Genomic DNA, 27,766 nt, shown 5'->3' with positions numbered 1-27,766 from the left:
AGCGTACCATTTTTAGATACTCTTGGAGGTTTTTCTTTAGATAAATTTCTTACAAGACCGTGTAATTTTGGTTTAATTTTGCTAACGGTCTAGTAATTGCAGGACGATCAGCATGAGTTTAATTAAATAGATTACAAACTTCTTGTTGGGTACGCATGCGGTCTCCAAAACCAATTATCATGATTATTTCAATTCATTCATTCTTAGAAAAATGCATTTTATTAAAAAATTATGCGTGAAATGACAACTAATATGATAATTATACTTACAAGTGCATGACAAAGCGTTATCAAGTAGATACTAAAATTGGAAACTATTCAAAAATAATAAGGTCTACTTCTAAGAAATCACAGAAAAAATTAATGTAGGCGTCATAGTTTCTGCTTGAGACACTCTGTAACCAAAATTTTTATTGCAAAGGACGCATTGAATCAAATCAACAACAAAATAAACATAAATTGGAATAAATGTAAAATACATTTTTATATTTTAATTTCATGTTTGTTAGTCTGGTCTGTGTCATATTTGACAAACCGTTGAATTTAGGCGTATGATTTGCTACACAAAAAGTTTTTAGAATATATCATAGAACTGAAAAACGTCATAATATACAAGGTGTTGTATCTAAAAAAAAAATTAATGTTGACGCCATAGTTTCTACTTGAGGCGCCCTATATAGAATTTTTTATTTAAAAAAACTCGCAAGTGACAATATAAATCGATGTGTTCAAAAAATACAAGAAATAAAAAATCTCAATTTTAAATCAATTTGTTCCTTTCAACGTAAAAAAGGGTTGTGCTCTCTTCTCATCAAAAGACTTCTTAAAGAGGAGAGCACGACAGTGACGTCACTATAGTGAGGCACTCTGGTTTGAAGGACTTAATGTCGCTGAGTAAACTGTCATCCAGATATTTGAAACCTGCGCACGTGAGTGCTGAGCACTCACCGATTACGTGGTCTGAAAATTCAACCTCTTCGCAACACCACCGGTATTCCGGGTTATCCGCAATATCTATGGTGTGGAGATGGCATCTTATAAGCCACTGTCCGATTAAAATAGCTGTCACTAGCCGCATGCCATTTCTAGTTAAGTGCAGTAATTGTTGGTGAAACAGGCGGAGGGCCCATATATGTGTACCTTCACCTGTCTCATGCCGTCCATCTTTGGAGAGTCCACTTATCCAGCAAAGTCTTCATTGATGCCGGCCTTTTCACGGATCCCAGTCAGGGCGAAGGAGTCCGCTTCATCGTTTCCTGCACAGACAAGATGAACTTTGAGCTTACCTTCAGCAGGTCGTCCAGGACATTTTTTACACCAGTACAAGCTTGGATCTCATCTTTTCGGCTGTGATAGCCATAAAGAACAGCTGTCTGAGGAGATTGATACAACAGTATTTAGGTGTCCGCAATTCAGGATTTTCTGTCCGCTTTTCAATACAGTAAAAACTTTTGCCTGGAAGACAATGTGCTTCCTCAGCGAGCATGCCCTTCTGGTATATGGGACACAGAACCTTGCATCAGTGCAACTCTGCACAATCAATCAATGCTTTATTGTCAAGAAATTGTTACAATTTGTAGACAAAGCTATAAAACAAAAAAGACACAAAAATGCAAACAAAACACAATTAAAAAAAAGAAAAACAAAACAAAATTTTAAAAAAATATAAATAAATGAATAGAATAGATTATCTACAATATATACAGATAAATACAATTTAAAAATTGTAAGTAGTCAAAAATATTATTATAAAATATACAATTTAATGTATACAATGTCAAAAAAAAGATCATTAAAAAATCTCTCTACATTAAAAAAAAATGTAAAAAATGTTTAAAAAAGTAAAAAATTATAAAAAATCCTAAAATAGCTACAAAAAGCAGTATACCTAAACATGTACAGATAGTAAAAATACATAATCAGCTAGTGTGAAATTTAAATCAATGATTACAAAAAAAAAATCTTTAACTGTGTAAAAAGCTCTCTCCAGTAAGAATGCTTTTAATGCTTTATGAAATGCAAAAAAAGATGTGATGGATTTAATTTCCAATGGCAGATGATTGTGCATTTTTTTTGCATTATATAATATGGAACTTTTGACCAACTCTGAATGTGGGGTAGGCAGGTATAGATCATGTTCCGTATAGCTAAGTAGATAATTATGGGAAGGCCTATCAGATGCTGAACCGTGTTTGCGTATTAGACAAAGGGACTCAAATATGAATAAAGATGGAAAAGTTAATATTTGAAATTTTTTGAAGAAATGCTGGCAATGACTTCTGTATTTAAGTCTCAGTGTATAACGTAAAGCTCTCTTTTGTAGTCTAAAAATACGGTCAAATTGAGTTGCACTACATGTACCCCAGAATGGAAGGGCGTATCGAAGGTGCGATTCAAAAAGGGCAAAATAAACTGTTCTAGAAGTAGACAGGCTAAGCTCCTTAGAAATTGATCTTAACGCAAAACAAGCGGAACTTAATTTTCTTGATAAAAAGTCAATATGTGTGTCCCATTTTAACGAGTTATCAACAGTTAGCCCTAAAAACTTTACAGAATCAACTTCGTCAATTGTTGCATTACCAAGTACAAAAGATTGCAAGGTATTTTTATAGGACAACATTTTAGTTTTGGAAATTTTGAGGCAAAGGAGATTAGAGACGCACCATGATTTGATAGTAGTTAAATCACTTGATACGGTTCTATGAAGTGTAGAAATATCCGGATTACTCCAGGTAAAACTAGTATCATCAGCAAATAGACAGACTTTACCGTAATATTTAGATTAGCAATGTCATTGATGAAGATAAGAAACAAAATAGGGCCAAGTAGGGAACCTTGAGGCACTCCACTTTGTATTGGCTTGCAAGAAGACATAGTCGAATCAATTCTCACAGCTTGACTTCTGTTACTGAGATACGACTTAAACCATTAAATCATAATTAATGTGATAAATTATCCATAATTAAGGTGACATAACCCACCTCGAATTACACTACAAGGTCCAGGGGCGGAAGACTCAACAGAGTCTCTAGCGCTCTAGTTGAGTGCGTTTGTATGAAACCTGTTATGCTTAGGAACGCAAGACTATCCATTTGAGCCCGAATTTTTGCTTTCTCCGTACAGGGCTACCAAACGATAGCTCCATAAGATGAGTATATCCAGTAAAGGATCTTAGGGGACAGACTCCAGGTGCTGCCAAAAGCCCTCCTACCGGCCCAAAGCGTACGAGTGGCCTTCCTAATCCTGATGCATGTGTGATCGTATCAGGAAAGTTTGGAATCTAATGTGATACCCAAAAGCCGAGCCTGGGGTATTCTAAAGCAGAAGTTAATGGTATAAATAGAGCTATCTCTGAAAGTTCGCTCTTTAGCACTTCCATCTCTGATAGTGCTAAGAATAGAGGCCTAAAAGGTGCAAAGGTTGATATATTCTCAGACCGCCAAACTGCTCTTAAATCGAGTGCATTCTACATAAATATAATTAACACCGTGTTTCTGAAATATTTTTTTGTAATTTAATAAAAAAGATAATAAATGCCTTAAAAAGTAGTTATTCAAATATAGGAAATGGTATCTCAAAAAATATAATAGAAATTTCTAGTAAAAAAACGTAAAAAAACAATTCATAAAAATAGTATTAAAGTATTGCCCAATTGCTCTTACAAACACCATAAGTAGTATATGAGTTCAATTATAGAGAATTCTGCTCTCTAATTAAACTGTCTGATAAAATTATGAAGGAATTCAAAAATATAAAGAAGTGTATTTTTTTTGACCTGGCTAAGGCCTTTGACACTGTGTCACTCCGTATTTTGCTAGACCGGTTAAAGAAAAAGGGAACGAGAGGTCTTCTTTACGAACTTTTTGAATCTTATTTGGAACATCGCTGCCAGAAAGTTAAAATAAATGAATCTTTGAGTAAGTTAGCTTCAGTATCATGCGGTGTGCCAAATAGAACACATATTAATATTTTAAATTCATTAATTTTCTATCTTGGTTCTAGATGTTTTTTTGGTAGTAGACTTCTTTAACTTTGCAGCAAAACAGTTTGACAAGAGTGATGATTATTTTGTGAGAAATATTTTTGTATTAAAGTTGTAAAGACAATAAATAGGTTAAAATTAAAGTTGAATATTTTTGGTTGGTTTTATTTGATTATTTAAATGGGGTTTTCTTCTCTATAATTGAAAAAGGTTATTGTTGCTTGGACTTTTGCTGCAGGTGTCTTTTTTTCTTAAATATTTTTTCTCTGAAAGTTTGCATCAGTCTTCTTTGCTTTTTGTTAAATTTTATTTGTTTAGTAGAGCTTGCTGGAGCTTTTAATAGTTCTACTTCTAACTCTTAAATAACTTTATACTTGTCAGTTACACCACTATGCTTTTATAATTACGCAGCAGTTTATTTATATTGGCAGCCTAAATTTTCGCGCTACAGACTAAAATCTTAATTTTTGTATTTGGTCAACAAAACTTTAAAAAAAAAGGTTTAATTAAATTTTTTTAATAGTTTACTGTAAAGGTTGAATTTAGAGGGTTTGTTAGGGTTTCCTCTATTTAAATATTTTCATTTTCAGTTTACTATAAATGACTGTTCACTACATCAATACGCAGGCGACATTCAAGTTTATAACTATTGTAGACCCAAATCATCGGATTATGATTTTGTAGGTTTCCTACGTTAGAGTTCTTTAGCAATTAAACAGTGTCTCCTTTATAAAAATGCTGATATTTTTCCCAAGCATTAAAGTGTTTAAGTTGACTTGCCGGTTTATTTTGAGGCAAGGTAATAATTTTCGATTTATAAGCATGAATTTTGTCAATGCCTGAAAAGCAAGTATTGGACTATCTTTTTTACTGCTTTTAGAGACCCTTTACCCTGTCCATATCTAGTTTACTATGAGAATCATTCTATCTGTTAAAATGTTTATCCCAGAACACTTTATTGAAACTATTTGCTGATGAACTGGGCAATCGCCCAGCTTACATAATTTTCACATTTAAAGATGCTAGGTGTAACTGCGCTTGGGCGGAACTATACAGTAGCTAGCGGGAACTAGTAGAGCAAGTGGCTCACAACTGCAAAATGATTTCACAAGGTCAAAAACTACGGATAACCTAGGACGAAAATTCGGAAGGTCAACTATATATCATATCAGATTTAAAGAGGTGCCTAGAGAAATTGAGATAGTGTTAAAATATGTCCATATACCTTTCGAAAATCGATCATCACTTCGAGACTTCATCACAAGATTCGTTACTCTGCTGCAGCGAAAATGGAATTTAGACTTACTGGTGGAAAACTTAACTGAAATGCACATAGTTAGTAATAAACTGTGGCGGTGCAGCATGGCAACAAAATAGCTGTAAGTCTGGAAGTCACGGAAGTAAAGAATGGATAATCCTTGACTCAGTAATAACGAATGACGCCAAAACTAAAAAACGAAACCTTGGTAGCCTGGATTGGCTGGAAAGGCATTTGACTTTGTATAACATTAATGTTTGCTAATATTTATAATGTAAACTAGAGCCTAATTTATTGCTTAGAACATGGCAGGCTGGAAAACCTCACTAAGCGTAAACGTATTAAATACAAGCTACATAACATAAAGTGTAAAAGTTTGTACAGACATATTCTAGGAAGATAGTTTAAGTCCGATTTACATTTCTTGGACTGGAAGTACTGGCAGTGGTAGATTCTGCATATAATCGAAAGACATTCCGAAAATGGTACTGCCGTTCTCTCAAAAACTTCGATGCCCGACGCTTATGTATGATTAGCTCCGCACTGGCGACCCTCTTGGCATTATCGTTTAAATGGGTATTCTTCAGATTAACGCTAATTTCTTCACATTTTGAGCACACATCAATTTGTGGCCTACCAAATGCCAAGTCAAAATTTACATTGAAATAATTTCTAAAAAACTGATAATTTACTTTGCTTTCTGGATATTTTGCCGAAAATCTCTCATGCAATATTGTCACATTCAAAACAGATGATAACTATTTTTTTACAATATTATTTGAATAGTGAATTTCTTTAACAGGCATTGACTCGATAAAGTTGTGAATTAAAGCACATGTTTCTGCGGGCATTACATTGCTTTTAGACCCGGCAGATTTTCCTCGCATATCGTGGGGGCTTTTATTTGCAATTTTTAGTAGTCGAATTCTCTTTATTCTCTTGTCGGTAACACCATGCAAGTTTAGAAAGGCTACTTTACATACTTCTTTTCTATTTCCATCTGCTTCGATAAAATACTTATAATAATAACTCTTTGGCTTACTAATTTTATCTTCTTGACGTTTAGAAGTATCCTTTACAGGGAACGCCTTCATCAATCCTTGAATATATATGTCCTGTTCATCTTTGGTTTTAAAACCATTTATGCGATTCAATATTGCTTTTTTGGCATCATCGGAAAGATCGAAACATTTTCGAATGCACCTACAAAGATAAAACTATTTTTTCACAAAACCATTTTTGTATATATTATATATTGAATATAATATCTACCTACTAGATAAATAACATTATTTATCTACCTCTATCCACATCTCCTATTATTTTTTAATTATGTAATAGAACATAGGTATACACTTACCTACAACTAGGCCCAGATTTCCTACAAAAAATATTTTTACCCACGTGGTTTGTGTGTGCAAGTCCCTTAACTTTGGCTTTTTTGATAATTACAGTTTTATACATTTCACTATTTCTTACTCGTCGCTTCTTTTTCTCTACTCCTGTATCTGCCTCATCCGAACTACTAGACTCACTCATTGTTTAGAAAAAAACTAGTAACGTTGAACAAAACAATATGTGATTGTTTACTAATTCAAATGACAAACTTGACTTGACGTACACCAAGCAACTGTCGTAAAGCGACTGAAACAAGCAAACTTTATGATGCCTATACTCCAATAAAATTCACGTCTTATAAAAATAAGAAATACCCTTTTTGGTTCGCTTCATTTACTAAACGCGTCGCAATGCAAAACGGAAAAACGCAAATACGGAAAAGACCCGAAATTTTGTTTTAAAACCACGAGTTCGTATTTGTAAGAACAAAATCAGATATGAGCCCTTTTTCTTCATAAAATGTTGGCCTACTATTGAACCTGAAAAATTTGCGGAAAAGTCAAATTTGATTAAAATCCGAGTCCTTTTCAAAATTCACGATTCATTTATACATATACATTAATTCAACTTATACATTAATTCTATTTTCAATCTTCAATCCTCTGGTCAAATAACTTGTTTCGCGGATGATTCTGCCATTATCTACAGGGGAACCACTTCGGAAATTGCGAAAAAAAGCAGAATATGACCTGGTCAACGTTTCTAAGTGGTTTAGTAACCAAAAACTTACCATTAATTTTGAGAAAACCTTATTTATGCTATTTAGATGCTGGACTAATTTCTTGCCTGATTATAAAGCACTTATCATTATCCTTCCTGATAAATAAATTAACATTAACATCACTAAAAAATTAAATTATTAGGAGTTGTACGTTGTACTTACCTGGAATAATTATGTTGAACACATTAAGAATAAGGCTAGATCATCTATAGATAAATTTAGAGAACTAAAAAAGTATTTTAACTTTTCATATTTAAAAATTCTATACGTAGCACTCATACAACCACATTTAACATACGGTATTTTGGTATGGGGTGGCGCTTTAAAAACGCATATCAGGCCCCTAGAGATTGTGCAAAAAATATTAAGGATAATCTTAGGTAAAAACGTACTTTTTTCTTCGGATGCTCTTTATAAATAAACCGGTATCTTGGACCTAAGGCAGCTAGTTTTCCAATCTGTAGCTATAAGACCATTTAGGAAGAAAGATACACTATCATTTATTACACACCCGTATAACAAATAACATAACGTAATAACACCCGTATTCTACACTACTCGCTCAAAACATCTAACTGGCTACCTACCAAAAATAAACACCACATTAGGACAGCGTTTCTACTTATATCTGAGTCCAAAAATTCATTCAGTACTTCCTGCTGGTCTTTTTGGGATTAATTCTTTATATTTGTTTAAGGTAAAATTAAAGGAGTAGAATCTAAGCCAATCTAAAGAGTATATTAAATATATCATAGACTATAAAAATAAGTAGATGTATACATGTTTTTACAAAATTGCAAGCGGTAGTATAAATAATCCCTAATTTATTACTATTTATTCCTGATTTAGACGCAAAACCCTATTTTCACAGATATCCCTACCAACTTGGCTGTTATACTTCCAAGACTTCATCAATTGTTTATTGTATAATGATATCAACTTGAAAATTGTTATTTTAATGTATTTTAGCACTACTTAGGAGTAAAAACTCGAATAGCATAAGTAATTTTAATTCGTTATTAGTGTAATAAGTTTGATAGTACCAAACTAATGCTTTCTTATTTAAGAAACTACTTTATTTAAATTATTACTCTGTGTATTCATAAACCCCTGACAAGGTTAACATTTTGTGGGTCATTTGTTTATTCAGACATTTTAATTTTAAACTTTATTTTACTGTATTTTGTTGAATAAACTTATTATTATAATTATTAATAATTTGACTTATAAGAAAAAATATTAAAGTATGAGCTGGGATTATTGATAGTGTAAATCTTATAATTTCCAATCCGCACGACGTACATATGTACATCAATCATTTTCATCCAAATCAAATAAAATGTAATATATTTGCTTTTTTAAATATTCATTGATTTTTCTATAAATATTATTAATACACCCTCATACTAGATGTCAGTATCAAATTTATGTACTACTGGCAGTAATTAAATCAATAAAAACATCATACATGCCACAATATGTTCCACCTGTTAGGTCAGTTCAAGGTTCAAATGTCTCGTGAATAAATGTCTATTTCTATACCTGAAACTACAAAACGATTTTTCATAGTTGTCATACAACTTCCTTCTAATTATCCAGCTAGCAATATTAATTATTATTGCAATGCTAATAAATACTGTGTTCAGCTGGGATATTAATGATATTATGAATGTAAAGGTTTGGCACAGCCGCCAACAATATTGGCACAATTTTGGTTTTGAAGATATTTCTGTTTAATTTTTTAGTATCGGCCGGTCGGGCATGTAATTTACGGACCGCGATCGGTTTCCGATTTTTTTTTTTAATTATATACTAGATCTTAGTGTTTAAAGGGGCTTAGTTTAGTACGTATTAAGGAAAAGCTTGTTGTCATGACCTGTAATAACTCTGAAGATTTTTTTTATATTGATGATATCTGTCCTTACATTGGATTTTTAATTTTTGTTTGTGTAGGATTTATATCACTGATCAAGGTAATAATAATGTATTGATAATTCTTGTAAACCAGTACTAGGGCATAATTGTTTCAATCAGGAACATGTATTTTTTTATTTTAGCTTCAATTTGAAGGCAACAAGTCCTCCTTAATAGTTCAAGAAGCTTTTCCAAAAGATGCTGGCACATACACAGTAACTGCGAAAAATATAGTTGGAGAAGCATCTTCTAGTTCCGTTGTGTCAGTTAAAGGACGCTTGCCGATCGAAACTTCCGATAGCGAGCTGGCTAGCGATATGGAGCCAGTAAAACCCTCGATCCAACTGCCTTTAGTAAACACCACAGTGAAAGAAGGTATAACAATTAAAGTAAGTCCAGGAGTTCATACGCTTATATTTATTATGTTGCAGGAAGCGAAATTTGTCTGGACTGTATTATTGTGGGGCAACCCGAACCTGAGGTTATTTGGTATCATGATGGTCGACCAGTAAAAGAGTCACCAGACGTTCAGTTACTTTTCCAAGGAGACAGGTGCTCACTTGTTATTAAAGATGCTTTACCGGAAGATTCTGGTGAATATAAAGTGGTAAGCATAACTTATATTTTTGTTTCAGAAGAATCTACCTCGAAATTTATACACACTTATAATCGAGTGACCATCATAAAACCATCATATATTTTAAAACATTACTAAATGTCATTCCTCTTAAACAGTTTTTAGCTTTGCATACTCTTTTAAACGTGCGTGTGCCTTCATGCTATGATCAATTATGATCAATTTAGATTATTTATTATTTTTATTTATTCAAGTATTTGACTTTTAACTTGACCATATTGATATGCCTTATATGACCTTATGCTACGTTTTTAAGGATTATTTACATACAGAACTGCTTAGCTTAGCAGTTCTGTATTACTGGTTACCAAGAAGTCGAATCCCATTATGTGCTTTAAATGTTTCTCTGCTCCGACAATACAAGATTTATGGAATTTATTTATATTTTTGCTTAAAGTTGTATATTCCAGATTCTTTTAAAGCTGCGCTTCTATATTTTTAAGATCTTTTAGGGATTCGAACATTTTTAAGCCACTTTAATTTCGGGTATTTGGTAATGAATAATTTTATATGGGATGAATTACTTAGAACATTGAAAGGCTAGAATTAATATTACCATGTAACTATGGGCAGTTTATTTGCTTGCAACATCTCTGATGCAATGACGCCAAATGCTTATGTAGAAATGGCAATAAAACACACTTAACAATAAATAAAAAATTCTCACTAATTTTCACAAGCGCAAAACAATACTATTCCTCTTTAATAAAATATGAATCAACTTTTTTCCATGATGCGGCACAAACGGCACAAGTTTTTACTATAGTAATTGTTTACAAAAACACTCAAATGACTCAACTTTTTTCCTTTTTCAACCAAAAACTAAAGAAAAAACACAGAACTCCACAAATACCGAATGTAATCATAAAGCCGTTTGTCAAGATGACATCAGCTTCTGCCTGCGGTGTTGCCTTTTCAGAGTTTTTAGAAGCGGTCTAAGGAATAAGAATATTTATATTTTTTTTTTTGGTTTGAACATGTTATTTTTGCGCTTAGAATAACATATATCTATTTCTACTTTTTATTTTTAATTCAAAATCTAACATCAATAAGTTAAATTAATATTATTATATGTGTCGATATATAGTTGAAAATTTCCTCTTTTGAAAATGCGTGTAAACTTGACAACAGGTAATCGATGAATATGTTTGTAAACAAAACACCCCCCTTGTCCCTGTGTACATGTTGAACTCAAACAAAGTTGTTTTTTACTAATTCTAGCCTTTCAATGTTTTAAGGGTGAATTAGCTTACTTTTACTCGTATAATATTACAGGGTTACTGGTAATTCGATACATTACTTTGGACAAGAAGAAGTATATTGAACCCTAATATGCATTATGCAAAAGTTGATAGTTTTGGAGATATTCAATTTTATGTGTTTTTCTTTAAAAGGTAGACCTTTAATAGTTTAAAAGTCAGTGTTCAGAAAATCTGCTGTATATATTTCCAAACTTTTAAGCAAAATACATATCCCAGAGTATGGTGTGACATTGGCAATGATAAAAATTCGAAAATAGTTATAACCGTAGGTAAACTGTAAATGCAGTGTGAGTTTTTTAATTCTAAAACAAAAAATTACACTTTCCAGTCGTTATTTTTTAAAAAAAAATATTTTTTTAACTTCCTTATTACCCCTAAGCTAGCTCACAGCCTAAAAATGCTTCCAAAACTACTTGACGCCGTTTTGCAAATTAATTATAAATAGTAAAAAGCACACTTTAAAAATTTCCCTAAGTAATACCCTAGTGTTAGCCAGGTATTTGCTTAAAAGCTTAAAAATATATAGAGCCGATTTTCTGGAAACTAACTTTTAATCCATAAGGGTTCTACTTTTGGAGAAAAATGGAAAAATTTGAATATCTCAAAAACTATCTACTTAAATAAAGGCGAAACTATCTGACGAATGATGTTAGCTGTATCTAAGCAGCTTCTTTTATTGTTCCTAATTCTAAGAAAATTGAGAGTTCTTGAACCTTGAGAACCTGTTAACAATCGAAGACTTGTTATAAAAACACTTAATAAAATTAAGCTCCTATATGCAAAAAGTAGGTAGGTAGTAAAAAAAATTATCCGAATAATTTGCCCCATGCAAATTTACTTGGCTTGTAATATAGTTATGGTTAAAGAAAGCAGTTTAAAAAAAAATTACTTGCAAATAGCACAGCAAGAGCATCCTGTGAAATACGTTTTGGGTTTAACCTCTAATCTAGACGTAAGATCCAGAATGTTATCTACTCCTATTTTACCACTGGCCTGGTAACGAGCGCTGGTCACCATTTCACCACCCATTCCAGCACATTTATTTTATTGGTTAAAGACCAGGTTTTTCCTGCAGCACACTATTCCAATAGCACAATGCCTAAATGAGCCCCCATCAGAGTCTTACTAGAAGTATCTCAGTACCTGAACTTGTATGAATCTCTCAAAATTTTAATACTGATGTATGATTTGTAATAATTAATTCGCCAATAACCATCAAGAATTTGAACCTAAAAAAATTGTTTACGTATCTATCGAATGATAGATGCATGATTGATTTGGTTGGTATGCTGCAAGTCTTTTGACGTATACCATATAAAAATCTTCATAGAATTCGGGTAATTCGAGGTTAAGGTTTCCGATATTTACATTTTTTTGAGGCATTTGCAGCTTTTATCCTTCTCCCACTACTTGGAAACAAACAATATAAGTTAAGACCTTTTTCTAAGCAACTAAAAAGTTTTATTAAAAAGTAATTTTTTTCTAAAAATTTCTTTGCTCTAGCAATGTTTTTTTTTTTTTGACTTTCCAGGCAGTTTGATTTTTCTGCTTTTTATATTCGACGTCTTTATTGAGTGTAATTGTTTAAGTTCCAATTGCAATGAAAGAGACAAGAATAATACATTTTTCTATATAAAATTCCAGAAAATCTTCATTTTCAAATGTATTATATTTTAGTCATTTTCACAGCCATAGGAGCCATAGGAATGGATGTGATGTATGATTAGTTGGAGTAAATCTTTCTTTTGATTATTATTATTTTCTAATTTATTTAATATAATATTCTAGGCAGTGAAAATTATAGGCATAGCAGCATTGACAGAAATGTTATAGAAAGGTTCTTAGACCAAAAAAACCAAATGTGATCGAATCTTTGATGAAATTTTCTTTCCGGCATTAACGGTTTTTCTTGTTTAATTTTTGCATCAACGACGTTAGTTGTATCTAAGCGAATATGTCTGACGAATGACGCTCACTGTACCTAAGTAGATTTTTTGGTATCCAATTCTTGAACTTTTTGAGTGCTTCAACTTTGAGTTCTATTAATAATCTAATACATTGTTATAAAATCGCTTAATAAAATTAAGCTACTGTGCTAAAAAGTGCTTTGCCAAGAAACTTTATATGTGTAAAAAGAAGCGTACAGTGCGGTTGGCAAAGGGTAATTAAAAGGATATCCGAAGCAGATTTTCCATGAAAATTTACTTGACTTATAATACACTTATAGTTAAAGAAAGCAGTATTTAAAATTGTATTTGAAAATTTATGCTAAATTTAACCTATAACCTAGACCTAGGATCCAACATGTAATCCATTTATCATATTGTGACCTAGTAATGAGCACCGATCACCATTTCACCACCCAATCTAGCATATTTTTTCTTATTGATCAAAGACCAGTTTTTGTTAGGTGCTGAATCCAATGGCAGAATGTCTAAATGCCATCATTATTAGTATTAGTAGTAGTTTCTGAATCTTTACGAATTTCTTGAAATACTTATGCATAATTGGTAATAATGCCTTGGCTCATAGGGAGCAAGTATTTCAACCAAAAAAATTGTTTCCGTATCCATCGAATGACACTTCGGAAACCTGATCGATTCAGCTGGTATGCTGCAAGTCCTTTGACGTAAAGCATATAAAAAGGTTCATAGAGTTCTCGTGATTCGTGGTTAAGGTTTCCAATATTTCGATTTTTTACAGGCATTTTCTGCTTTTATTCTTTCACTACCTGGAAGTAAATAATACAAGTTGATATCCTTTTCTAAGCAAATAAAGAAATTGGAATTTTCTTCTAGTATTTTTTTTGCCTTGATAATATTGTTCCTTCTTTGACTGAGTGGAAAAGTGAAATTTCTAGGCGTAAGACTTTTCTGTTTTTTAGAATCGATGCCTTTTTTAAGTGTAAATTATTAAGTCTTAAGAATTATTACATGAATAGGTGCTACTTTGCCATGTTTTGCACCAAGACTGATCGAATATCCTATATTTTTGCCAGACAGAATAAATGATTTTTAACATTTAATTATATTTCAATAGTTTTCCCAGGCATAACTTAAATGGATAGGATGGCCATTTTTATATATAATATTTTAATTGTGCACAAAGTAAACAGGTTGATTAATTCAAACTTATTTTTGATTGAATATTATCTTCTTATTTAATAATTATACTTTTCTAGGCATAATGCATGCCTATGTCTATGCATTATTGGTTCAATTTATTTCTTACCCCCTTCCTTATCACATCTCCAAAAGAATGTATCGAATTACCAGTAAACCTGTATATGATTGATTTCAGTTAACAAAACATAGTACTCAAATTTTTATTATATTCGAGTCTTTACCTAAAATGGTCCTAGTGATGGTCTTTAGCAATGATAAAAAGTGTCTTTCGCCAGCTACTAATACAGGAGATTCTTTATTATTTTAACTATGAGCTGATGCAGCTACTCAGTATCATTAATGCTTTCATTTCTTTTTCAATTATCTTTTCTTGCTCAATTATCTTACTTATTGTGAGGAGTTCATTATTATTACGATAACTAATATCAAGTTTGGGTTGAATTGGGTTGGTATGTTATTTTAGTCGAAAGTAAAGTTAAGTGAAACATCAATATTACTAATACAATATTTATTATATATTTACCTATTTTAATAATCTAGTTCGCTTTGGTATTTCCTGTCTCTTTCAGCATAAAACGCATTTCGTTTTTATGGCAAAACGTCAAGTTCTTGTTCAGTCATTGGAAAGTTGAACTAGAGCTTGACCTATGACTGATCTGCATAAAGTAATATAATTTTTTTTTTATCGTGTGCATGTAGTCCTGGAGCGTTCCTTATCATTATGCATTATGCATCCATTCACAAAAAAATACTCAAATACTAAAATAAATTTAAAATACTATATTTTAACTATATTTCTTCATTAGGTTGCTCTTAATTCTGCCGGAGAAGCTTCAAGCCAATGTATTCTGTCAGTAGAGGCCAAGGAATTAGATGCACCAGAAGGCTCATCAGGTGTTGCGCCCAAATTAGTAAAATTACTCTCAGATGTTTTGGCTTCCGAAGGTGATGAAGTAATACTGCAAGGTGAGCACATACATAATGGTAGGCTGAGTACATAAAATCCGCATTGCATCGCTTTTAATTTTAGGTAACGTCACTGGAGAACCAAAACCAGAGCTTAAGTGGCTTTTAAACAATGTTCCTATCACTGATGCTGATCATTTTAAGACAGACATTAATGACAATGGAGACTTTACTTTAAAAATTCAAAATGTGCGTGCAGAAGACAGAGGAGTTTACACTGTAAAAGCTTCCAACCCTTCCGGAGAAGCCAAATGCTTTGCTCAATTAATTGTGAAATCGACAAAACTTGCCGCAGAGGCAAAACCATATGAAGAAGTAAAATCTGCACCAGTATTTAGAGAAATGTTTTACGATAGGACAGCATTTACTGATAGTCCAACTAAATTTGAATGCATCGTAAGTGGAAAACCGGCACCGAAAGTTAAATGGCTATTTAATGGCAGTCCAATTTCTGGTGAAGGTTGTTTAATCTCAACTTCAGGAGATAGACAAGTATTAAGCATTCCTAATGTTAAGCCGGAGCATCAAGGAACAATTACTTGTGTGGCCGAAAATGAAGAAGGGAAAGCAACTTGTTCAGCGTCCTTAACTGTCCAGTCTTCCCTTGACTTGGCTTTACCCGAACAATCAGTGCAAATGAGCCTATTACCAACAGATACTAAAAGCCACGTTGAAACTTCTTATTCAGTTAACAGAGAAGTTATAACACAATCATCTACCTCATCGTCAAGTAAAATAATAACATCATCAACATCGGAGCCTCAAACTGAAGAGCACAAAACTGTTTTACAGCAATCACAAATATTTAAGCAAGTTAATCAGGATGCTCCCCAAATACAAAAAAGCCAACGAGTAGAAGAATATCATAAAGTTGGTAATGAAGCTCCAGTGATATCTGAAAAAACTTTCGTGATTGGAGATAAAGACGATTCCTCCCAAATCAAAGTTATTGATCAGCAACAAATTGTAGTAAAACCAATAAAAATGGTGAGAGCTCCTAAGTGGGTCTCACCTGTAATAGGCAAAATTATTGATCAGCACGTAGACGTCGTGCTCGAAGGAATCTTGGACGGACAACCAACCCCTAAAGTTACCTGGACCAAAGACGGAAGAGAATTGGTCGAAGATGATAGAGTCAAAATTAAATTTTCCTTAAATAAAGCTACCGTTGAAATAAAAAACGCTAATGTTGGTGATGCTGGAAGATATAGTTGCACTGCTACGAACGGGGCTGGAACTGCTGTCAGTACGGCAGACTTGGTAGTTAGAAGTAAGTTTACTTTAGCTTTTAAGGAACTTATGAATATTTCAATATATTTATTGTAGAAACAATATTTCCACCGGTATTTGGTAGAAGACTTCAGGCTCAAGTGATAAAAAAGAACGACCGACTTATCATGGAAGTAGAAGTTACCGGAACTCCTGAACCTACTATCACCTGGTTTAAAGATGGAGTTTTAGTTAAAGACGCTTTAGGAACTGAAGCAAAAATTAAATCCATTGGGCAAAGCCACCAGTTAATACTCGATAAGGGTATGTTAAAAGAAATAGTAGGTATAATTTTACAAGACTTTAATTTTTTATGCAGCTGACCTGAAACACAGTGGTCGATATATGGTAAGAGCTACTAATGCCGGGGGTGAAGCTCAGAGTATAGCTGATATTGCGGTCTATGAACCTACACCGGATACTATGGTTGAGGTGGTTAAAACCGTTGTATTTGAAGATGTTAAAAAGCATGAAACCTTGGTAAGTAACACATTGTCTAAAATAATATGATATGATGAGATGCTAAATTTATCTACTTAATTTTTAATCTTAGGCATCAACATCTGACAAAACCTCTTCAACAATCGAAGCAACGGTTCCCATTTTCCCCAAAACTGTAATAAAACCCAAGACTGAAATTGCCCAATCTTATACTTGTAAATCTGAAACGCTATCCTCAGTTGAACAGAAAACGTCACAACAGTCCCAAACCTTTAAACTTGAGCATAAAATGTCTGATATCCCAATGCCCAAGCGAATAGAAACGCCAACTACATCTTCTTATGAAAAACATACGGATTATGAAATATGTCACGGTATTAGTGATGATAGAAAGCAAGAATTAATTGAAGAGAAAAAAAATATTACCGAAGAGGCCGGTATTGAAACTAGTTCAATATCAAAAGAATCATCTTTACAATATTTTGTTAAAAAAATTAAAGAAGGAGAAACTGCACCACCACTAAAGGAAGACGTGCCCGTTCAACCATTAAAACCAGACATTTACAAATCATTTTTAGTAGAATCAGAAGATAAAAAAGAAACATTTAAGCCTACATTTATAAAGGAAGAAATTACTGAAAAAATATCATCCTTGCCTGCTAATTATGAGTACAAGACATTTTCAAATTTACAAGAAAGCTCCCATGATACTAAGCCTACATTTATAAAGGAGCAAATTACACAGAAAATATCATCTTCACCTATTGACCATGAATATAAAACATTTTCAACTTTAAAGCAAAGCGCCGAAGAAACTAGGACTACAGAAGCATCAAAACCTTATTTACAAGAATTTTCATCCTATTCTTCCGTTCAACAAGTTTCTGAGCCACAAGAATATAAAAGTCACACATCCGAAATTACTCGTGAATTTGGAATAAAACCAGAACCAACTGCGAAAATTTGCTCTGAACCAATTAAACATCCACCTCCACCAACTTCCACACACACATCTCGTGAGAGTCGACAAGAGTTAGCCAAGCCCTTTACAAAAGAATATTCTTCTTATTCTTCTACCCAACAGGTTTCACAGCCTCAAGAATATAAAGCTTCTTCATCTGAAATTATTCACGAGTTTAGTATTAAACCAGAACCACCAGCAGAACTTATTTCTCAACCTGCTGTTCCAACGCTTCCTAAACCACAAAAATCGATTTCTAAGCCTTTTACTCAACAGTTTTCATCATATACTTCTACACAGCAGATTTCACAACCACAAGAATACAAAGCCCATACAACCGAAATTATTCGTGAATTTGGTGTAAAACCAGAACCAGCAGCAGAAATTTGCTCTCAACCAATTAAACCCTCATCAAAACCTTTTAAACAACAATTTTCATCATATTCGTCTACTAAAGAAGTATCAGAACCGCATAAATTCCAAAGCCAAATGGCAGAGACCATTCGTGGATATAATATACAACCTGAGCCGCCAGCAACAATCTGCCATCCTCCTAAAATAGAAACTTGTACCAAAAAGGAATCATTTGAAAGCACGAGTGGGAAGAAAGAATTTTCTGAAAAAATCGAAAAATCTTACCAATCATCCTCATATCAGACGTCATCTTCATCTTACTCACGTAATTTTGAAACTACTTCATCTCCAATATTTATGAGCGTTAAATCGCCAATAGAAAAGATACAAACTACAACAAAAAGTGACATGTTTGAAAGACCAGCTTCTGTGGCGTCCTCTTCATATTCCGCAGAGCGTCACAGTTACAATCGTCCTCTATCAGCAATGTCTGGAGAACCGTCATACGAGGCACTCCAAATGGAAAAACAATGGGCTCATAAGTTTTCTGATATACATAGTGAAAAGTCATCGCAATCAACATCATTGCAAATGCAAGGAATGTTGCCAGCACAGAGAGTACAAGAAAACAGGACTTTTTTAGACAAAACTCCAGTTCAAGTACCACATTACATAGGGGAGGTTACACGTTTGGAAACTACGTTAAAGGATCAAAAAAGTGATTCTCATGCAAGTCAAAGTTATGAACAGCAGAGCACTTTAAAATCATCATGGGCGCATGTTCCACCCCCGACAATTGATTCCTTGTCAATCAGGCCAGTTTCAGTACAAGATATAACTAATGAAGTGATATTAGAACCTGGATCACCACCTGAAATTGCTTATGCCCAACGCCCTTCAGAAAGAAGACGATCATATGTTGAAACTATAGAACATGAATTAGAGCATGAATTGCAAAGGGAACCTTCAAAAGTATTACCTTGTGCGGTTCGAACAATACCTCCACCACCCTTACCTCCAAAGAAGGAATTTCCTCAAGCACCCCCATTACCTGCCCGACCAGTAAAGTTTGTTGAAAGTAAACCCAAAAAGATGCCAGGACAGTCACCTTTTCAAAAATTCCCTGATTTGGAGCCATTTCCTTTTAAGCCAGATCCAGAAAAACCTAGACCCACAAGAACAGGCCCTCCACCAAAGCCCTCCAAGTTTATTAAAGGAAAATTCACTGACAGTGATTACGAAAGTGACTTCGAGGCTGTCAGAATTCCGCCAAAGTGGAAGCCCTCCATGAGTGATACTGAAGAACCCCGTTATAAACGTGTAAGACCACCACAACTCTTAGCTTCCGGTAGAGCGAGATCGCAAGAACCTGAGCCTTTACCACCGTCAAAATTTGATCATCCACCGCAGTTTCAAGGTCCTCCAAGACCTGAAGTCGACTTTGATGAATTTAGAAGAAAAAAAGATTCCACCCAAATAAAGAAAATGACTAAACATTTTGAGCAACTTAGGAGAGAAGCATCGCCTCCGAAATTACAGCCTGCCAGTCCTCCAGTATATGTCGTTCCAGAGAAAAAACCAGATTCTCCTAAGCTAAAAAAGAAAGTTGTGATAGATGGATATATGGCAGATACGGATGAACCTTTCCAGCAACAAATGCTTAAAACTGAGCATTTTAAAGAAGAGAAAATTGAATCTCATATATCTAGTCAGAACATATTTGAGAGTACTTCCAGTACTCAAAAGTTCTTATCACCTAAAAGCCGAGTGTCAAAAGTCCCCACCAAGAAGCATTATCAGTCAGCAGTATCTTCAACTAAGAAGGTTGGATGAGTTTTTAATATATTGACGCAAGTGCCTTGTGGCTTTCTTCTAATAATTCTAACACCACTTATTGCGCATCAACTCTTTATTATTGTCGTTGTGAAAAAGCTTGCATAAGTTATTGAAAGCATGAGTTTTGCCTTTTTGATGTGACTAAATTCGTGTTTCAAATAGCACATTTTATATGCTAGTACATTGGCCAGTGTTTAAGTGCTATAGCTATAGACTAAGTTGAATTGATTATTTTTAATAAATGTAAATCTCATATTATTTATCAAGAACCTAATAAATTATTATTTTTAGGAATTTATTGCTACGCCAATTATCACCAGCCAAACCACGCAGCAATTTTCAGAAGAACATCAAAAACAAACCCAGCTTCAATATGAACAACATTATCAAGCTGACCATAAAAAGGCACCTCCAACACCAACCCCCTCAAAATTCATTAAAGGAGAATTTAGGGAAAGTGACTACGAAAGCGACTATGAAGGAAGACCATCGCAAATCTGGGGCGAAACCAGTAAGAAGGAATTCAAGCCAGTAAAGCCAGTGCTCACGCCGACTCCTGTGATAGGTCAGCAGCCAACAACGAATCATATATCTTCCACGCAACCCGATCGTCCTAAATTCCAACCCATAGAAAAAATTACACCAGTTCTTAAGCCTGCAATTTGCAAGCCGAAGCCTCTTACAGGAGCACCAATAACGGATGTCATTGTAGCTAAACCGGCAGTTCCTTTTATTCAGCCTGGAACACCTCCGGAAATGGGATATGCTTCAAGACCTAGAAAGACTCAGCAGTATTACAGGTAAAGATCATTGAATTACTCTAGAATTTCCGTAGTAATAATTACCCCTTTATAGATCCACAACTTCGGGACCATACCAGAACGCTATTCAGACTGAAACATCAAACATTGTTCATTTGGACGAATCAACTGATACTTGCAAGAGAACGATGAGTGTTCAGCAAACTCATAAAGTAATCAAATTCGGAGATCAATACAGGAAACACGAACAAAGTAAATTGGAGCCTCTACCATTTTCTCCAGAGCCGGAGAGACCACGTAGATCAACTAGTGTTCCTCCACCTCCGACTCCTAGTAAATTTATTCCTGGAGAATTTAGAGAAAGTGATTATGAAAGCGAAGTAGAATCAGCTAAAATTAAGCCTAAATGGGTACCTGGAGGAAGTGATACTGAAGATTTACATTATAGGTATGTAGAATAAAAAAATTGTATTCTTGCCAACAAGATTAATTCTTTTTATTTTAGAAAAGTAAAAGCTCCAACCCCATCAAGAGAATATAATGCTCACACGTCACAAAGACAAACGGTGGTAACTCCAATGGAGTTTGATCGAGGTCCTATTCAAACCATCTCAACAACAACAACTGGTGATTATACTGATAGTACATCAACCCGTCAATTTAGGACATTTTCAGAAAGCAGCGCAAAACATATCATGAAAAGAAGCAACTCATTTGAACCGCCTGCGAAAGTAAAACCAGGTAAAAGACCTTGATCTTATTGCAGGCATATCTACTTCACTAATATATCTTATATCACAGGTACTTCTCCAGAATATGGAACTATTAACAACCAAAAAACAACAAAGAAAACTGCTACAAAATTAGCAACGCATCACATAGATAGCATGACCAAAGACTTTAAATCAAAGACTCAACAGTTTGTTCAAGATGTAGTGAATGACGTAAATAAGAAACAAGCAAAGAAACCAATTCTAAAAGGAATTGGAGATGGAGATGCACAAGTTTATCGAGAAGAAACTAGAAACTTAAGTAGCGGTAAGTGTTTTTGATTACTTTATTTGATTTTTGAAATACATCTTTATTATTTTATCAGGAACTAAGCATGTTGATCCAGACACAGGTCTGATTTACTTTAAATACGATTTTGGTTATGAATTTGGGATCATTTTACCTGGAGAGTCTAAAGCTGGAGAAATTCCGGTGCCAAAAAAAACGAGTATAGAGCCTCCGAAGCGAACTGTTGACATCGAAATGCCAGTTTATCATGAATCGTCACAACCTGATCATGTGCATAGTGCCCCAACGCCGCAGTTTAAGCCAAAGAAATTTACTAACAAATGGGATCCCACTTCTGAGAGCGAAATGTCTGAGTATGATGAACCCAAGCGGAAATTTGGATTAACTGCTCAAGGTTCGCGATGGGAACCATCTTCGTGTAGTCCGTACTCTCTATCGCCTAGCTTACCAAGCACTTCTCCTGCTTGTAATTTTCCTTTCGCAGGTACTTTGTGTGTGGCTTGAACATTCTTCTTAATTGTCTTGAACTCTTTGTTCATCTGCTATAGTTCTAAGCGGCTCGGCTATGAAATACTATTTATTGTCATTGTAAATTATGCAATTGATTGTTTGTGTGAATCTGTCACTTAAAAAATAAAAGATACCTAACTATACTACTTTTTCAGATCGTGCCCAAACTCCTCCAAGCCGTGCCAGTACGCCAGGAAGTAGCAAGATAGTGATACATCCAGGACAACCAAGGCCTCCAATGTTCATAACTGTAAATTCTTTTAATACCAAGGGCTATCTTATCTTTTTGACAAAAAATAACGTTTTTAGCCGTTACGTGACATTGCCGTTGTAAGTGGTCAAACAGCAAAATTTGAATGTATTGTGCAATCCGAGCCACCAGCCGAAATTTTATGGTCAAAAGATGGGAGAATTATTCAAGATTCAAATAGTCATCAAATTTATTATAGAAATGGAGTTTGCAGATTGACTATATCTCCAGCCTATCCAGGTACATTCAAATATACAACATTTACTTAGTAAATATCGTTTTTTTTTTAATTCATAAAATATATAAATACATATAGTGCTTTCATTTCAAAACGATCCATCCTTAATAACTTTCTTAAAAAAAAAAAAAAAAAAACACGTCAAATTAGATAGACAGGGGGACGTTTAATTATGCATTTACTGAAGTTCTGTCAATCAACTCCTCACCTCCAGCTAACCTCACTTTAATATGTCAAATGGGAACCCCCATCGTGTGATACATCATAGCAAGCAGCGTAAAATTCTCTATTCAACGGTACCAAAAAAAATGAATCGTCGACCTTGTATTCAAGTTCTATGTTATTGTTTTTTATATATTTGTGACGTCAGTTTTTTTAAACTTATATTTTACCGTTTAGTATGTGTGTATATTTGACCCAGTCGGGCGTGTTTTTAACTTTCTTGAGGTATACTTTTTTGTTTTACTTTAAGGTCTTTTTGTAATTTTATTTGGTTTTGTTTACATTATTCTTTAGGTCTGATGATGCTCTTAGGAGCGAAACACGTGTCACCACTCTAACAAATTAAAGAATTTTTTTGAGACTAAGACTTTGTGTTGTTCTCCTTTGATTTATTTAAAAGATCTTGCCCAACAAATTAAAAAAACTTTGATGCTGGATTAACGGCGGATATATACAACAAAAATCAACATGAACTAAACTAAAACTTATGTTCACATAAAATAGTTACATAATGTTGCTGCCAAATTTTACTTATAAAAATAACATTAAAATTATAAGTTATATATGCCTTATTTATTTTAGAAATAAATCACTTCAACAATTACGAATTGAGGAAGGACTGACCAGTAAAAATTTCTCTTCGTAATATTCTCGAATCACTGATAATACACGAAATAGAAACAGAAGTAATTAGCAAACTGCAAAATGTTTAAATATTTGTGAAATTCGAACATAGTAGGTGCTTTAGTAGGAAATATTTTTAGCCAATCGCAAAGTACCCTCAGGTGATTTTTGTCATATCGGGGAATCACAGTGCGGCGGCGTGGAAACCTTTTATACTTGACAGACCATGGTTCCAAAATGTTCCAATAATGAATATTTTATTTACGCCAAACTTTGGTATTTTAAATAAATACTTTTAGTGTGGTACCTACATCATTTTAAAATTCTTACATTTTTTATAATAGATCATCAAAAAAAAACAAGCAATTTAGAAGTTAAAATGTGTGGTAACAAACAGTACATTTAGTTCAAGCAAATTATTTATTTTTTTAAGTAAAGAATGTGTACCGTTATTTGCGAGAAAAAAGGAATTTATGGGAATTAAATATTCGAGCCATTTTTTTGGAAGAAAATTTGACTGGCGAAAGTTATTTAAACCTTTTAGAAAATGCAATATACCCTTCCATCATCCAATCTATGGAAAATCAAGTAGATCAACATGGTGCTATATTATTGAATGAAAATAATATACATTTTCAGCAGGATGGAGCTCCCGCGCACTACACTTTGGTAGTTCGAGAGTGGCTTGATCAAAATTTTCGAGAAAAGTGGATTGGCAGACGTGGTGCAATCGAATGGCCTGCGCGGTCTCCGGACTTAACCCCACTAGACTTTTTTCTTTGGGGCTACTTAAAAAGCAAAGTTTATAAAACCCCACCTGAGAGTATTGAGAATTTAAAAAATAGAATATTTCAAGAATGCAGAGAAATTAGCGGGCAGACCCTTTCCAACGTTCATAAGGAGTTTGAAAATAGGCTTTTTTATTGTGTTGCTAATAACGGCGCGCATTTTGAACATTTAATAAAATAAATTTGTTAAACTAATTAAATTTGTTATTCTACCCTACCGATTTACACTTTAATTGCTTCTTGGTCAATCAATTTTATTTTTTTTTACAACCATTGATAGCATAATGAATGCCCTTTAAAATAATGTATCACACCATGGGGTAGCCATTTGACATACCAAAGTTTGGAGTAAATAAAATATTCATTATTTCTAGACATTTTCGCTAACTATTTGCTTACACATTTACCGATTTCATTGTTTTTGTACCGTTGAATAGAGAATTTTACGCTTTTTACTATGATGTATCATACGATGGGGGTTCCCATTTGACATAATAAAGTGAGGTTAGCTGGAGGTGAGGAGGTGATTGACAGAACTTCAATAAATGCATAATTAAACGTCCCTCTGTATATCTAATTTGACGTGTTTTTTTTTTTTAAGTTATTAAGTAAGGGTGGGTCGTTTTGAAATGAAAGCACTATATATATTGCATATATATATTGAAAAGGATTGTGTTTTCTATGTAAGGGAAAAAAAGATTTATCTGAAAATAAAATATTTCATAAAAAAAGTCATTTTCATTTGCTTTTTCTATTATAATCTCACAAAATTTTTTGCCATTTGATCATTTAAAAAAATGTGTACTCCTCAACACTTCTAGTTGATTGTGTTGAATCTTCCTCACTTCCATAAGTCGTAGACCCTTTCGAGAGAATATTCTTGCCTTTTATTTTCAAAGAAATCCTCGCTTTGAAAACAAAAGGATGTCTCAAAATTCGAAACCACATTTCAAATTACTTGTTCGCAAGAAATTACATTTGAAAATAGACCGCCTCCTTATTGTTCTGCCATCTCTTTCAGAAGAAGTCTAAACAGCCATAATAGGCTGAGAAAAAAATTATAGCACTTTGAAATTCAATAGTGCAGCATGCAGTCATACAACAGAATGAGGCATGCTGATTTTATAATTGTCATTCTGTAAAAAAATAAAAACAGCAACTTAAAAAAAATCTCAACCGTAGGGGGCCACTTATCGACCAGAGAAAGCATTGTTGCCATTATTTTGGACAATGCGTAATCCTTCAATTCCCCAACTTATCTGTACAATGTGCTTCATGTATAGTCTCACTTTTTGAGATGATGTATCTAAAATTAAATATTTTAAATTAGAATGACCCACTTAGAGGTCATTCCACTATATCCGAAATTTCGTTATTAACGTCTGCTTTTTTAATAGTTCATATATTTTTTACAGAGAATGCTGGATCCTACACATGCACAGCAACAAACAGCGTCAGTAGCACCAACGCGACCGCTATGCTCCAAGTGGCAGGTGAGATAAGATCTCAGTATCTTAAGTAGATTGGACACAATGGTGGTGGTTCTAACGCTAAATAAAGTACACTTATAACTTAGACTGCCATATCGAGACTCAGCACAGTCAATTTTTTTTGTTCATTACAGCTTTTGCCATATTATACGAGTATATTAAAAAAACGAATAAGCTTTAATGTTGTGCCTTTCATATCTAGTCTATTTATAATATTGAAATTATTTTATTTATTTTTAGTACACAAGCTTTACTGTTGTGCCTTTTTTATTTATTTTTTCTCGAAAATAATGTTTTTTGATTGCGTAAAGTGTATTCGATACTGGAGTATGTATTGTTTGTATTAAAGCTTTTTGCAGAATATTATTGTAGTTATTAACCAATCCTTCTCCTTTTTAATCCTTTTAACCATATTGGTGCTGGATCAATGTACATATGTATAGTTACGGGGCACTCCTTTTACTTTTTAGCTATATTTAGTGAAATTATGAACAATTTAATTATAGACTGGGTCTACACATTTTTATATCTCAAAGAAATTAATGAGTTTTAATTATCAAAATGTTTCTAAATCTTAAGATGTAGTAATAAAGCTATCACTCGAGCATATAATTTTCTTGGCAAATACTTCCAATGCGTAATATTTTTTTTTACTTTTTACAAAATGTTGACATGTCATTTGTCATTGTCAATTGCCAAGTACTTAACTAAGAAAGTATTATATATTTATTTTTTTATAAATAAGTGATAAATTATTTTTTTGTTTACGAACATCGACCGTATGCTTTACTTTATTAACGAATTTTCTGATCGTTTCGGCGATATTTATGCGGTCTCATTTATGAGGTTGATAATAAGCTCTTTTCTTAAATAAAGAATGTGAAAGAATTAATAACTCTTTAAAATGTGTCATACAAATTAGGTTTGTTGTATAAAAATATTAGGTTGTCCTTAAAAATCCTGAGAAAGCTAAATACACTTAAATTATAGTATTGAATATAATTATCAAATCAAATTGGTAATAGTTGATACTCTGATGTACTTCTCCTTTAATGGTAAATTAAAATTCGATATTATAGCAAGTTTAGAATCAAATAAATTCATTCGGTTTATTACTCAAGAGTACGATATATTTAACAATGATAGTAGAATCGATAAGAGAGATGGGTTTCTTATGTATGTAAACCGTAAGTTTACAGGAGTGATTTGAGGAATCTTATATAATTTAAATTGAAAGTTTTTTAGAACAGTAAATTTTTTATTTTAACTTAATGTTTGTGGTGTTAATTTAGTAGTTTTACCGGTAAGTCGTATTTTAATTATGGAATTCATGTTTATGCATTATTGTTTTTTATACTGGGATTGCTTTTTACGATTTGATGATGTCTTAGGGCGAAACACGTGTCATAGTTTTTAAAAATAAACATACTCCGAGACCGTTGACTTTGTGTCCCTTCACCCTCCAAATATATAATAGAAAAGTCAAGTATTTTTATATGCTTAACTGAAATTTATAGGTTACCTTTAATGGCTAAATGAGATTTTTGAGTAAACATTATTTTTTAATATTTTAGCACTCAAAATATGAATGTTGTTAATTACCTAAATACAGTTCAGTATAGTTTTAGTGCAATGGTAGACAAATCAATAAGAGACTGCTTGGACCATATTTTTATCAAAAACCGTAATCAGTATAATATGACTTCAAAAATTGCACATAGTGGTCTTATGTATCACTCC

General features: G+C 33.3%; 1 protein-coding gene across 4 annotated transcripts in view; it reads left to right on the top strand.

The window, feature by feature from the left end:
• Nucleotides 1-26,387, top strand: part of LOC126740641 (titin-like) — a 216,822-nt gene extending 190,435 nt beyond the window's left edge. For 3 of the 4 annotated variants that reach the window (XM_050446751.1, XM_050446753.1, XM_050446755.1), the window contains 14 exons: nucleotides 9,416-9,647; nucleotides 9,704-9,879; nucleotides 15,103-15,262; nucleotides 15,327-16,532; nucleotides 16,589-16,795; nucleotides 16,851-17,011; nucleotides 20,415-20,923; nucleotides 20,979-21,332; nucleotides 21,390-21,625; nucleotides 21,686-21,922; nucleotides 21,981-22,388; nucleotides 22,570-22,664; nucleotides 22,724-22,904; nucleotides 25,952-26,387. In XM_050446751.1, the coding sequence (XP_050302708.1) occupies nucleotides 9,416-9,647; nucleotides 9,704-9,879; nucleotides 15,103-15,262; nucleotides 15,327-16,532; nucleotides 16,589-16,795; nucleotides 16,851-17,011; nucleotides 20,415-20,923; nucleotides 20,979-21,332; nucleotides 21,390-21,625; nucleotides 21,686-21,922; nucleotides 21,981-22,388; nucleotides 22,570-22,664; nucleotides 22,724-22,904; nucleotides 25,952-26,058 (4,269 nt within the window). In that variant the 3' untranslated portion in view covers nucleotides 26,059-26,387. The remainder of the gene's footprint in view (nucleotides 1-9,415; nucleotides 9,648-9,703; nucleotides 9,880-15,102; nucleotides 15,263-15,326; nucleotides 16,533-16,588; nucleotides 16,796-16,850; nucleotides 17,012-20,414; nucleotides 20,924-20,978; nucleotides 21,333-21,389; nucleotides 21,626-21,685; nucleotides 21,923-21,980; nucleotides 22,389-22,569; nucleotides 22,665-22,723; nucleotides 22,905-25,951) is intronic. The other variant, XM_050446754.1, reaches the window with a different exon arrangement.
• The last annotated feature ends 1,379 nt before the right edge of the window (nucleotides 26,388-27,766 follow it).

The sequence above is a fragment of the Anthonomus grandis genome, chromosome 9, assembly GCF_022605725.1.
Source record: "Anthonomus grandis grandis chromosome 9, icAntGran1.3, whole genome shotgun sequence".
Lineage (NCBI taxonomy): Eukaryota > Metazoa > Arthropoda > Insecta > Coleoptera > Curculionidae > Anthonomus > Anthonomus grandis.
Note: the sequence above shows the minus strand (reverse complement) of the source record. Positions and strands in the feature narration are given on the sequence as shown.